This window comes from Gavialis gangeticus, unplaced genomic scaffold (assembly GCF_001723915.1).
Source record: "Gavialis gangeticus isolate Ggan-Ray unplaced genomic scaffold, GavGan_comp1, whole genome shotgun sequence".
Taxonomy (NCBI): Eukaryota; Metazoa; Chordata; order Crocodylia; family Gavialidae; genus Gavialis; species Gavialis gangeticus.
The window spans coordinates 5,626,540-5,637,734 of NW_017729004.1; the positions used below are offsets into that span (position 1 = coordinate 5,626,540).

Genomic DNA, 11,195 nt, shown 5'->3' on the forward strand with positions numbered 1-11,195 from the left:
TCAGGGGCCGGGGGGGGGGGGGAATCAGAGCAAACACACGTGGCACAGAGACACCTGCCCGTCCCCGTCCCCGTCCCCGTCCCCGTCCCCGTCCCAGGGCCCTGCCTACCTGCGAGGCGCTGCCCGCAGCCGCAGGCCCCGGACCACCCCGCCCCCAGGTACTCCAAACGCCCGCAACCGACTTCCGGCTGGTTCGGAACAGACCACCGCGCTCCGCCTGCGGGGGGGATGGAATGGAGCAACCCGGAAGGGAGCGCGGCGCCCGCCTGCCATTGGCTGGGCACAGAGCGCGCGCCCTCCCCACCCCCGCCCTTCGGAGACTGCGGCCGCTCGGACGTGCCATTGTCTAGGGGGGTTTAACCCTTTCCCTGGCGGCGGGGAGCAGGGGCACGTCTCCTCCGTGACGTGGAAGCTGGGCTCGTGTACTGAGTAAGGGCTTGTTCCCTGGGAACCGTGGGCGGCTCCTGGAGCTCTTAAGCCCTGGGTTGTCCACACGGTAACACCCTGGAGCCTCGTTATGCGGCTTAAAGTTACGCCATTCCCAGCAGGATACTTTCCAGCACAACCCAGCTCCTGGCCCTTTAAGGGGTGGCTCAAGTCGAAGTCCTCCAGTATCCCAGGATCTCTTGCACTGCCCCCAGTAGAGCAGGGCTAGCAGCCTGTCTTGGCTCACCTGCCCGCTAGTGGGAACTGGCAGCTGTGGCTCCTAGCCCTGCCCCTGCTCACCGGCGCAGCGTTTCGCAGCCCGTAGGTTGTGACCCAGGAGTGGGTCCCAAGAATACACGAAAGGGTCAGGGACAAACTTTAAAAATGGATTCTCCCACTCCCCAGCTTAAGTCCTTCCTCTGCCCCATCACGATCAGGCTCACCATTTCTCAGGAGCGACCACCGTTATTTTCCTCAAGATTTATTCAAACAGTCCATGTGCTGAGTTTCATAGTTTCTAGGGTCGGAAGGGACCTGAGATCATCGAGTCCGACCCCCTGCCATGGCAGGAAAGAGTACAGGGGTCAAACGACCCCAGCAAGGTGTTCATCTAACCTCTTAAAAACCCCCAGGGTAGGAGCCTGCACTATTAAGATTGTGGGTTTTTTTACATCTTCAGAAGACCTCATTGCAGGATCAGGTTCCATTGCATTCTGCTCGTCCGGCCTCCCGCGCTTTCCACGGGTTAGGAAGTTGTTCTTTGTCGCTTCCTGTCTGATTTTGATCCCACCCGTTGTTGTAAAAGATCCGCCACGTTTCCCCCCGAGGCTGCTACATTTAGCAGTAGGGAAAGCCATTTCCCTGTTTTGCCGCGGGTTTGAAATCTCCCAAGGTAAAAGGGTCCCTGGAACATCCTGCCCTCGTACAGAGAAGTGCATCTTAAACACCCATTTCAAACCACCCCTATGGCTTCCAGTACCTCCTAAGTACAAGGTAAGGTTACCGCTCAGCCATGGTTGGTCCCGGGAGTGGCGGACTAAGAGAGTTTTCACCTTTTTTAATTATCCGTGAGTAGCAAGGTCAGTCTCAAAAACAGGGGTAGTAAGATTTTACAGACTCTGAGGGCGGTTGGGATGCTTCAGCCCAGCTCCTAGGTAATTGATTCCTCAACCCACAAAGCCACCAGTACAGGGGCACCAGTTGGCACCTTTCCTGGTTAGCTCAGCAGACAAACCAAAGACTGAATGCTTCAGGGAGAATGAACTTTCCTGTCACTCCTTGATGCATTGTGGTTTTTTGTCATTTCCCATCCAGCCGATCAGCAGATAAACAGAGACCTTCAGTCTCCAGGGTGGTACCTTTCAAACACACATGCACACACACAAGAATAGGACCACAAGCAGTTACGGGGTAAAGGATCTTTACTCATGTAAAAACCATCACCCTAAAAGATTGTGTTAAGTCTCCTTCAGTGCAGTCCCAGATCCTCAGACCTCTTCCCAGATCCTCCAAACAAGCCCTCATTTTTTCTTCCAGAATTTCTTGTACTGATCCATATTAATGTCATACTTGAGCAGTTTCTCCTGGTTGATTTGGTGCTTGCTGTGACCACGTCTCCTTAACCGGGCTCTTCTTTCAGCATCAGGAAGAGTGCTGAGGTCTACAGGCAGCTGAGAAGGAAAGAGGGGAGAGGAGTAGAAAAAAAAATTAATCAACAATAGAACAAAGAGAAGCAGGTCGATCTAGAACAGAGCTCCAAGGACTCTGTCATGTCCAAAAGGAGAAAGGCGAGATGTCATCATCAAGGTTTTGCTCCAAAAAAAAAAAGATGGCCACGCAGTTGGGCCGCTGGCCCCAGGCAGAGTGCACAGTTTCCAGGAGGACTGCTCCTGCTGCCTGGAAGCTGTCACCTCCCTCTGCTCTCACTGCAGTGGAGCTGGTGGAAGGCAGCTGGGAGCTAAAGCCCTGCATGCTGGGGCAGGAGCTGCCTGGTTGCAGCTTCTCCCCTGCTGGGAACAATACAGCAGGGAGAGGTGTTGCCACTGGAGGTGAGGGGAGCTGCCACATTGGAAGAAGCCCTGCCAGTAAGCTGTGCATGCTGGCCAGGGCCAGGATGGTGGGCGTGGGTAGGAGCACAGTGCGGGCTGCCTGCGTAGGCTCAGCTGCATGCAGAGTTGGAGGGTAGTAGCTATGGACTGCACCACCCGGGCAAGCTCTGCTGCATGCACCCCTTCCAGCTCCTAGGACCTAGCACCCATGCAGCTTCCCCCCACCCCGTACATGCCCCCCCCAGCAGATCATCCATCTCACTCCCTGCCCATAGCCCCATCCCACATAGGGAGTTTTGGTGAGTTGTTGTGTGGGGGAGGGGAGGAGGGTCTGATGACCCAACCTGCGACAGCTCATCAAAAACTCTCTGTGTGGCCCATGGACCCAAGTAATTGCCCACCCCTGCATTAGTGAAAGCTTCTATCTATCCAGTTAGTTGCTGTTTGGGCAACAGGTTTTGTAGCTCGTAGGGGCTGAAATGATTTGCACTGTGAAAGCTAAAATATCAACAAATACACTGAAAGAGTCTTGGGATTCTTTCACTTGGAGAACCTGCATTTTAAGTTGATTTATTAATAGAGAAAGCTCTACTCTACAGAACATCAGCTTTGTCTATCTATAGATCAGATATAGCATAAGCTTCCCCTTATTCCTGACTCCCGGGTCCCAAGCCTGGCTCAGATAGACCTCACCTAGCCAAGAAAGGAGAGTCCTACTTCTGTGACCCAATGAGGACCATTAGTGGGGGGTGGATTTTTTGCTGAGGCACCTGGCTACCAGATCCTCTGTTCTTATATACAGTGATGTTTGCAGGCATGAAGGGAAAGGTTCCCAGAACCTCCATACTTCGCCTAGAAGACTTTCCTCAAGCAAGTCCCTTTGGCCAGAGGAATCTGAAATCAGCAGAAAGGAAGGGTTTGCCTGGGAATAACCCCAGGGGTGAGGCTGTTTTTGCATCACACCATCCACATAATGATGCACAGGTCTCTCAGTGTTTGGAAAACAGGGATGATTTAGGCCTAAGAAATTAGGAAGAAATTAGCAATGCCCCCTCCATAATCTTTCTCCAATAGATCTACAGAAGAAAGAGCTCTGGCTCAGCCTTACCGTCAGAATCCACCTCGGCTCCTTATAGCGGATGTGAATGGTCGATCCATCAGGCCTGACCACAAGAACTGGGTAGACCCTGCCGTAGACCTGTCTCTGTAGGTTAGCAATGGCAGCCCTGTTGGAGTTGTGCTGGCTGGGGGTTGTGTGTAGATTGTAGATTGTGGGGAGCACCCGCTGGATCAGATCTCGCCGTAACAAGCTATTAAAGGAATTCAGACAGGGCAGGGTCGATCATCTTCCCTACATTCCTTCAGGAGAAAGAGCTCATGGGCCTGCCCCCAAGCACCACGTAAGAATAGTCTGTCGTATGCTAGAGAGGGAGAAAACCTGAAGTCCCAAGGAATGGTGCTTCCACCACAAACCTGGTGCTGAGGGGGCTTTTTTCCTTAACCACCTTGACAATCAGATTATCTCCTAATACAAGAGACTTGGTTTCAGCGTGCAACTCAAGTGAATGCTCCTACGGACCAAGGGTTGAGATAGCGGACCCTGGCCTAACAATAAACACAAGCACAATTTGTGGCTTGATCTTCTGAGGTGCCAAATGCCTTCTGCAAGCAGCTGGGGGCCCTCATCTCTGTTCAGAGATCATGCAAGATGAATCCCCAGATCAGCCAACCTGCCAGATGCGAGCGCAAAGCTTACCTCAGGCTCCTGCTTACTGCTGCCATGTTGGTCCTGGCAATGACTGCAGAAGAGAAAGGGCCCAAACGGATGAGGCACATGCATGCAAAACCCAGTCAGATCTCTCTTCGACTCTACTCCATGAAGCTCCTCAGGGCAGCGATGGGATTTCTACGCTGCCTCTTGGGACGTGCTCTCCTTGTTGACAATAACCTGATGACCAAGGAGATGAAAAGGAGATGGCTCCAGCCACATGGCATTTCCTTAAGTCTTCACTCAGATCACTTAAAAAAGGATGAAACCTCCCCCCTGCCCCGTGCATCTCTGAGCTATCTTTTCCTTTAGCCTTCTAGAAAGCACTGCAGACGACAAGTTGGAGAAAGGGATTGCTCGGAATGGCCAGACTCACCTCTCTCCCTGCAGAATAGCAGAAGCAGACATGTGCATCTCAGGGCAGGCCAATTTGTGCTCTGCCTTCCCTGATTTTTATGCTAGTGATGGAGTAATATCAACTAAAACAGAGACCCAGGGTGCAGAGGGCCAGACAGGACAGTGCAAGCAAGCATCCAGCATACTGGCAGTGACACCTGATGTGAGCAGCACCTCTTAGCAGCAACATTTCCCCTGGAAACATACCCTGTATAGTACTGTGTACTCAGAGGACCCTCCCCATAACAGCAACAGCCCCTCACAGCAACGCAGCACCAGGGCACAGGCACGGGCACGTGGCTACTAGCAGGCGCCATCTCTACTGGCCGTTGTGTGGCAACACTTCTCATTGGCAACCAGCAAGTTTTTCCAAGTCTTCATCAGGTTTTATTACTAAGCTTCAGCAGCATAAGCTTCCCAAACAGATCTGGGAGGTGGCTCATACCTAGGGGCCACTGCTTGCCAGAGGACAGCAGTTTTCTGACTGCTGAAACATGAATCACACTGGACTCTACGATGGAGACAAGACTATCTCGTGTGACTGGCAGGAGCAAACTCCTGCAGAAAGAGTACGCTGGGTGCTCTGCTGCCATAATTCAAGCAGCAGCAGTGTCAGAGCCCAGCTTAAGCCCTGCTCTCCTTCCTTGACAGTAGCTCCCAACTCCTCTCCTAGGCCAAGGATGGGTACAAAGCTCTGGATAGCAGGGAGATGCAGGCAGCTGACTGAAGCCTCCTGTCCTCTGTCAGGAGGAAACTGCTCTGGGTCTGAGTCCACGATCGGCATCTCATCACACCTGCGGGGCACGAGATGATCCTGTTGCAGAATAGCACATCTGTAGCACGGGTGCAATTGCAGGGGAAGAATGACAGGACCAGCAGGGAGCACGTGTCAGTGAGACCCCCAAGTGGAGATGGCAGGGTGCAGCATAGCCTGGAGCAATTCATGGGCTGGGATCTACCCTCCCACATCATCCAGGACCTTCTGCTGAGGGCCCGGCTGCACTTCTCCCTGCACCTTTTTATTTATGCACTCCCCATCCATGGCCCCACAACCTCTTGGTCAACCTGGGGGCTGAACCAGATGATCTTGTGAGGTCCCTTCCAGCCCTGTCTATGAAATCTAAGGTCTATGAAACCTCCTCTTGGCCCTAGCCAAGCTGGACACCTACTTGACTAGGGAGGAGGCTGGGGGGGACCCCTGGGGACCGCAGAGCCATTTTCCGGTCCCTTGTCCGCTCGTACCTCCAGGCAGAGTTTCACTGGGCAGTGTCCACTGGCTTCTTGGGACTTGTTGGAGGCCAGCAGGCAGGCCCAGTGTGCTCTGCTCAAGGCACTTGTTTGAAACCTTGGATCTTCACTCCCACCCCAGTTTTCTTCATAAGATGTCCCCAGTAATCCTGTGATGTGCACTTAAGCACCCCCCCATATTAAGAGGGGTTTTATGTTGACTTGGTGGGCACTTCCCCACGTCCCCAATGCACATCAAACGGACCTTGACAACCGGGTCATGTTCATCCCTGGCCAAACCCCTTTAAAGAGCGAGACCACAGATGCACGTCCCGTGTCTGGCACATGGTCATCTTCCAGTTGTTCAAATCTCCACGGCGCCAGCCCCAGGATGCAAGATGCAAACTCCTCCACAGCCGGCAGAGGCCTTGCCCCAAACCTGCCACGTCACAACTGTAGGACAGGCTCAGGGGTGCTCCTGCACACAAGGCCTTAGGACCGCGGTGGCTTTTTGCTGGCCCTGTTCGGGAAGCCCCAAGCCATGGGGTTCCGGCCTGCCCATGCCAAGCCCCCGGGGCATACTGCAGCAGGCGAGGGGAGCCACGGCCGAGACTTCCCGTAGCCCCCAAGTGCCCTAAACTGCCCTGGGGGACCCTGTGTCACAGAGCCAGGGGCAGGCCCAGCTCCAGGAGGGGCCACCCCCTTAGTCCCACCCTCACCACTACCCCCCTCCATCATTACCAATAGTCTAGCCCTAGAAGCTGCCCCCCCCCGCCCTAATGGTACAGCCCCTGAGGCTGCTTCCCTCCCTTCCTCCATAATGGTCTGGCCCTTTAAGCTGCCCCATTCTATAATGGTCTGGTCCAAATTGTTCCTCCCCCCTCCTCCGTAATGGTGGGACCCTTGAAGCTCCCCCCCAGCTCCATAATGGTGTATTCCTACTGCTTCCTGCACCCCCCCCTCCATGATGGTCTGGCCCTCGAAGTTGCCCCTCCCTCCTCCCCTGATGGTTCAGCCCTTGACGCTGCTCCCGTCTAACCCCATAATAGTCCAGCCCTGCTTCCCCTCCTCTATGACAGTATGACCCTTGAAGCTGCACCCCCACACACACTCCAGAATGGTCTCGTCCTAACTGTTCCTGCTCCGCCTCCCAACTCCATAATGGTCTGACCCTTGAAGCTCCATAATGGTACAGTCCGAGCTGCTGCTGCTTCTGCCCCAGCCCCGTCCTCCAGCCCAGCCTGACCCCTGCAGCAGCAGCAGCCGCCCCATCCCACACCCTCACCCCCCTGCTCCGCCCGTAATAGCCCGGCCCGAGTGTCCCGCCCCCCACCTACCACGCGCCCAGTGGTTGGGCCCGGGGAGCGCGAGCCGCACTCGAGGCCGGCTGCACGCTGGGGCCGCGGCGTCATTAATCCGCGCCGGCTGGCACGCGCGGCGTCTGCGGCAGTCGCGGGGTGATGACGTCTACAGGAGGTGCGTGTCGTGGCCGGATGACGCCACGCGGGGCGGGGCTTCCCCGGGGATCCCGGCTCCGAGCCGGTGGCGCCTATGAGCTGGCGGCGGCCGCTGGGCTGCGCCCTGGCCACGGGTGAGTGACGGCGCCGCCCTCCCCAGTGCCCCCAGTTCTCCCTGTGCAGCCCCTCCCAGTTTTGGGGTCTCTAGTCCAGTCTCTCCTAGTGCCCTCACTTCTCCCGGTGCCCCCAGTTCTCCTAGCCCATGCCACCCCGGTGCTCCCACTTCTCCCAGGCCTGCCCCTCCTAATCTTGAGGTCTCTAGTTCAGTCCTTCCCAGTGCCACCAGTCCAGCCCCTCCCAGTGCTCCCAGTCCTGAGGTCTCCCACCCACCCCCTTGGTCTTCCCTGCTCTCTTGTGCAGGTACCACCCCTGGTCTGTCATGAGATCCTTTTATATTGTCCTCACACTGTGTCCCCCCCCATATCTTTCCCTGCCCACACCCGGGGACCCCCGTGGGCGGCTGCGTGCGCGTGTCGGGGATGAGGGCGGGATGGATGGGGCTGCGCCAGGCTCCAGCTGGGGCGTGGCAGCCCACCACTTCCTCCGTGTCAGGGCCTGGCTGCCGCGCCCCGCTCTGGGGGCGCCCGCTGGCTTGCGAAAGGCAGCACCCTACTCCCAGGCTGCGGCACCCCCAGCTCCGGCCATCTCAGGCAGCCCCTGGCAGGAAGCCTGGTTGCTGTTCGCTGCACACAGCGGAAACCCCGCAGCAATTGGAGGCTGCCGCGGTGAGCAAGGGAAGTGGTGAGGAGGTGCCCGCGTGGCCTCAGCTCTGCAAAAAGAGCTTCTTGGGGTCTTTTAATTTCCAAAGATCGGGACTTTGCTTTGCATTTCATCTGGAAGGCAGCAGTTAGTGCGCGTTGTACCTCTCGCCCTGGGGACGAGAGGGGACGTTTCTGGTGGTTTAGGGAGCAAAAGTCTCCAGCTGGAGATGGGTCTTGCTGCAGGGGAGATGCTACTCCATAAAGGTCAGACCTGGTGTGGGTTCTTCTTCACCTTCTTGATTAAAAGTGAAACCACCTGATTTTGTTTAGCTCTGCACAAAGACCGTCTGTCTTGGGTTCCTCGTCATTCAAGCAGTGGGGAACTTATTGGATCCAGCCTGTAGAAAAACACGTGGCTGACCTGGTTTGGTCAGGGATGATCCTGCCTTGAGCCTGGACTATCCAGCCTCCGAGGGTCCCTTCCAGCCCTCCTTTCCTGTTGGATGCCTCTCCCCTCTAGAGCACACCTGAGCAGCCTCCTTCCCTTCATGACATTTGCATTTTTGCTTGTCTGAGGACAGCTGGAGCTGCTTAATTATTTACCAAGCAAGGTATCTGAATGGCAAGCTCTTTCCTAACGTGTGTTTCAAAGATGGGTCCCTTGGCACAATTCAGTGTTTAGAGACCAACATGTTTGGGGCTGCTGGGTTTTTATCCAGCGACAGCAAATGGTGACTGTTTGTGTTGTCTGCGTGCAAACTCTCTGCAGGTGCGTTTGAGTGCATCCCCAAAACATGCAAGCAGCTCAGTGCAGGGACAGAACAGCTCACCCCGCCACCTCCTCCATCTCGGTTCTCCTCAGCCATAGCGAGTGCCCTCTGCGTCATGACCCATTGCCCTCTGGTAACAGCTCTGCAATGAGCCTTCAGAAAACTTTTTCTTTCCTTTCAGTAGTGACTCAGCCCCTCCAGCTGCTGCCTGCCTTGGAGAGCCCATGGAGCCACTCCCTGCTTCTGTTGGTTTAGCAGGGCAGGGAGGGCAGTGGCTGAGTGGTTAGTTTTGCTGTTCTTTGGCAGCACTGAGGCAATCAGTGCTGCTACCCCTGCTCCACATGCATCCACTATGGAAAAGGGCCTGTGGGAATGCACTTGTTACACCCAGGATGACTCCAGAGAAGTACAAGAGAAGCTGAAGCAGGTTCCTCTGAACTCTACACCAGTTTTTTGGGGGTATTATCAATTGGGCAATGTTACCAAGAGCAGCTGCATACAGCAGAGAAGGCACAGACGTGCTCACTCCCTCCTGGTGAGCACTCAAGCCCCGCAGAACCTGTCTACACTCCCACATGTGTGCCTTCGTGTGGAGGAGTTTATACACTTCAGATTCAAATTTCTGTATTCCCACCCACTTCTCTGAGATAAGGGTCTCGTGGCCACTTCAAGTAGGGAGCAGGGAAACCGAGCCATGACCTGTGACCACCTTATTAGCATTGGGTGTGATCATCACTGCATCTCAACTCCCTTCAGACTGCCCTTCCTAATCTGCTTCTCTCATGTACTAATCCCGGTTCAGGATGAACCGCTTCTGGGATCGGAGTATCTGCAAGGAGGAATGTAACAACACACCCAGCACAGGAAAAAGGGGTGAGGGGAGTCCAGGACTCCCCAGCATACTGAGGTTGCCCTGAGACTCTTGCTCATGCTGGAAACCAGGTCTGGAGCAGGATGCTACTTCATTTTGGAAATTGAGTGGAGATGGGTGGCCAGGGTTTATTGACTCAGCACCAGGGCTGAGCTCTCTGCTGTCACAGTGTAGATGGACACACAACATGCTGGGGTTATTAGACCCCTGCAGTCTTTCCTGCCCAATGATCTCACAAGGTCTCTTCCAGCCCTAAACTTCTGTGAATCTGTGACCCTTTGTCTCAGGTGGTCTCTGCAGGGCCCCATCCATTTTGAGTGGAGGGGCTGCTAGCAATGGTAGGTAGAAAGGCAGGCAGGGGACTACACTGGCCTTTGCTTGAGGGTGTGTCAGGTGTTTTTCTGTTGTTTTGAGCTGTATTCATATGTTTTCTCACCGTTCCCCTTGGCTTTTTCTTTCTTTCCCATGTCTGGCTTGGCACTAGGCTGATTGAATGAGGTGGGGGAGCTGAGGGTCAAGGCCAAGGAGGGGATTGCCCGGATGGGGTTGGGATTGCCTATGTACATGAGGAAGGAGGTGTGTTGTTCATCTGTTAAATGCTTGTCCTGAATGGCCACATATAACAACGAAGTATCTGGGTATCCAAACCAGACCTGCAAAAGATATGCATGTTTTCTGTGCCCAAACTTCTTCATTTCCCTTCATCTCTGCTGTTTGTAAGGCAGACAAGACCTGAGAAACTAGAACGGTGCAGCACTGGCGTGGCACTCACAAAATCAGTGAAATGCAGAGTAGTAGACATGTCTCAAAGCATGGCGATGGTGGGGACCCATATGGAAACAGCGTGCTTTCAGCCAGGTGCAGTGGGAACCAGTGCTTGGTTCCTGTGGTCTACGTCTTGGTCAATGATGGGGACTGGTGAGTGGAATGAATCATAGGAACTATCTCCCTGCAGTTAGTTCCCCTTTGGTCGTTCTGGATGACTTTCCCCTCTCTAAAAAGATCTGCTCTAGTGCAAGCAGGAATAAATTCAGAGTAGACTTGCTGCCTGCAGATGACTGATCAGGCTAAATCAGTGGTACCCATCTTTCCCTTCCTGCCCCACCATGGGCTGGATGGGAGGTGCCTGGTCCATCCACAAGCTGGATCCAGCCATGTATTGTGTGTGTGCGGGGCGGGGGTTGGTTATTGTTGTTGTTGTTGTTAATTGCCACTGCTGCCCTGCTGCCATATTTCCTGACCCATGGGAGCCTTATGGGCTGGATGCCACGGCTCCGTGGGCTCGATTTGGTCCACAGGCCAGGGCTTGAGCATCCTGGGCTAGAGGATAATGCTGCACTGGCAGTGAGCGAATCTCCGAGTTTGCTCATTGGGAGGCTGCACCAGCTGAACTCAGATGCTTCCCGAACCAATTTTAGTTCACTCAGCTCAAGTGGGGTCCCACAGGGCTCGGTCCTTGGGCCCACCCTGT

The 11,195-nt window shown here is 54.8% G+C and overlaps 2 protein-coding genes and 1 long non-coding RNA gene across 4 annotated transcripts in view; 1 reads left to right on the top strand and 2 right to left on the bottom strand.

The window, feature by feature from the left end:
• The window catches only part of LOC109291174, a 27,039-nt gene extending 20,523 nt beyond the window's left edge, over window positions 1-6,516 (bottom strand). Inside the window, exons 1-2 of the long non-coding RNA XR_002095764.1 lie at window positions 6,506-6,516; window positions 4,619-4,626 (exon numbers count right to left, since the gene is read on the bottom strand). This is a non-coding gene — a long non-coding RNA (uncharacterized LOC109291174). The remainder of the gene's footprint in view (window positions 1-4,618; window positions 4,627-6,505) is intronic.
• MRPL55 (mitochondrial ribosomal protein L55) lies at window positions 1,830-7,291 on the bottom strand. Its single transcript, XM_019508047.1, has 4 exons — window positions 7,203-7,291; window positions 4,231-4,422; window positions 3,583-3,784; window positions 1,830-2,096 (listed from the first exon to the last, which is right to left on the bottom strand). Exons 2-4 carry the CDS (start codon window positions 4,308-4,310, stop codon window positions 1,947-1,949), a joined length of 432 nt encoding a protein of 143 aa, XP_019363592.1. The 5' UTR covers window positions 4,311-4,422; window positions 7,203-7,291; the 3' UTR covers window positions 1,830-1,946.
• Window positions 7,292-7,357: 66 nt separating this feature from the next.
• The window catches only part of GUK1 (guanylate kinase 1), a 43,746-nt gene continuing 39,908 nt past the window's right edge, over window positions 7,358-11,195 (top strand). The window contains exon 1 of one of the 2 annotated variants that reach the window (XM_019508044.1): window positions 7,358-7,456. In XM_019508044.1, coding sequence (XP_019363589.1) covers window positions 7,417-7,456 — 40 coding nt within the window. In that variant the 5' untranslated portion in view covers window positions 7,358-7,416. The remainder of the gene's footprint in view (window positions 7,457-11,195) is intronic. The other variant, XM_019508045.1, reaches the window with a different exon arrangement.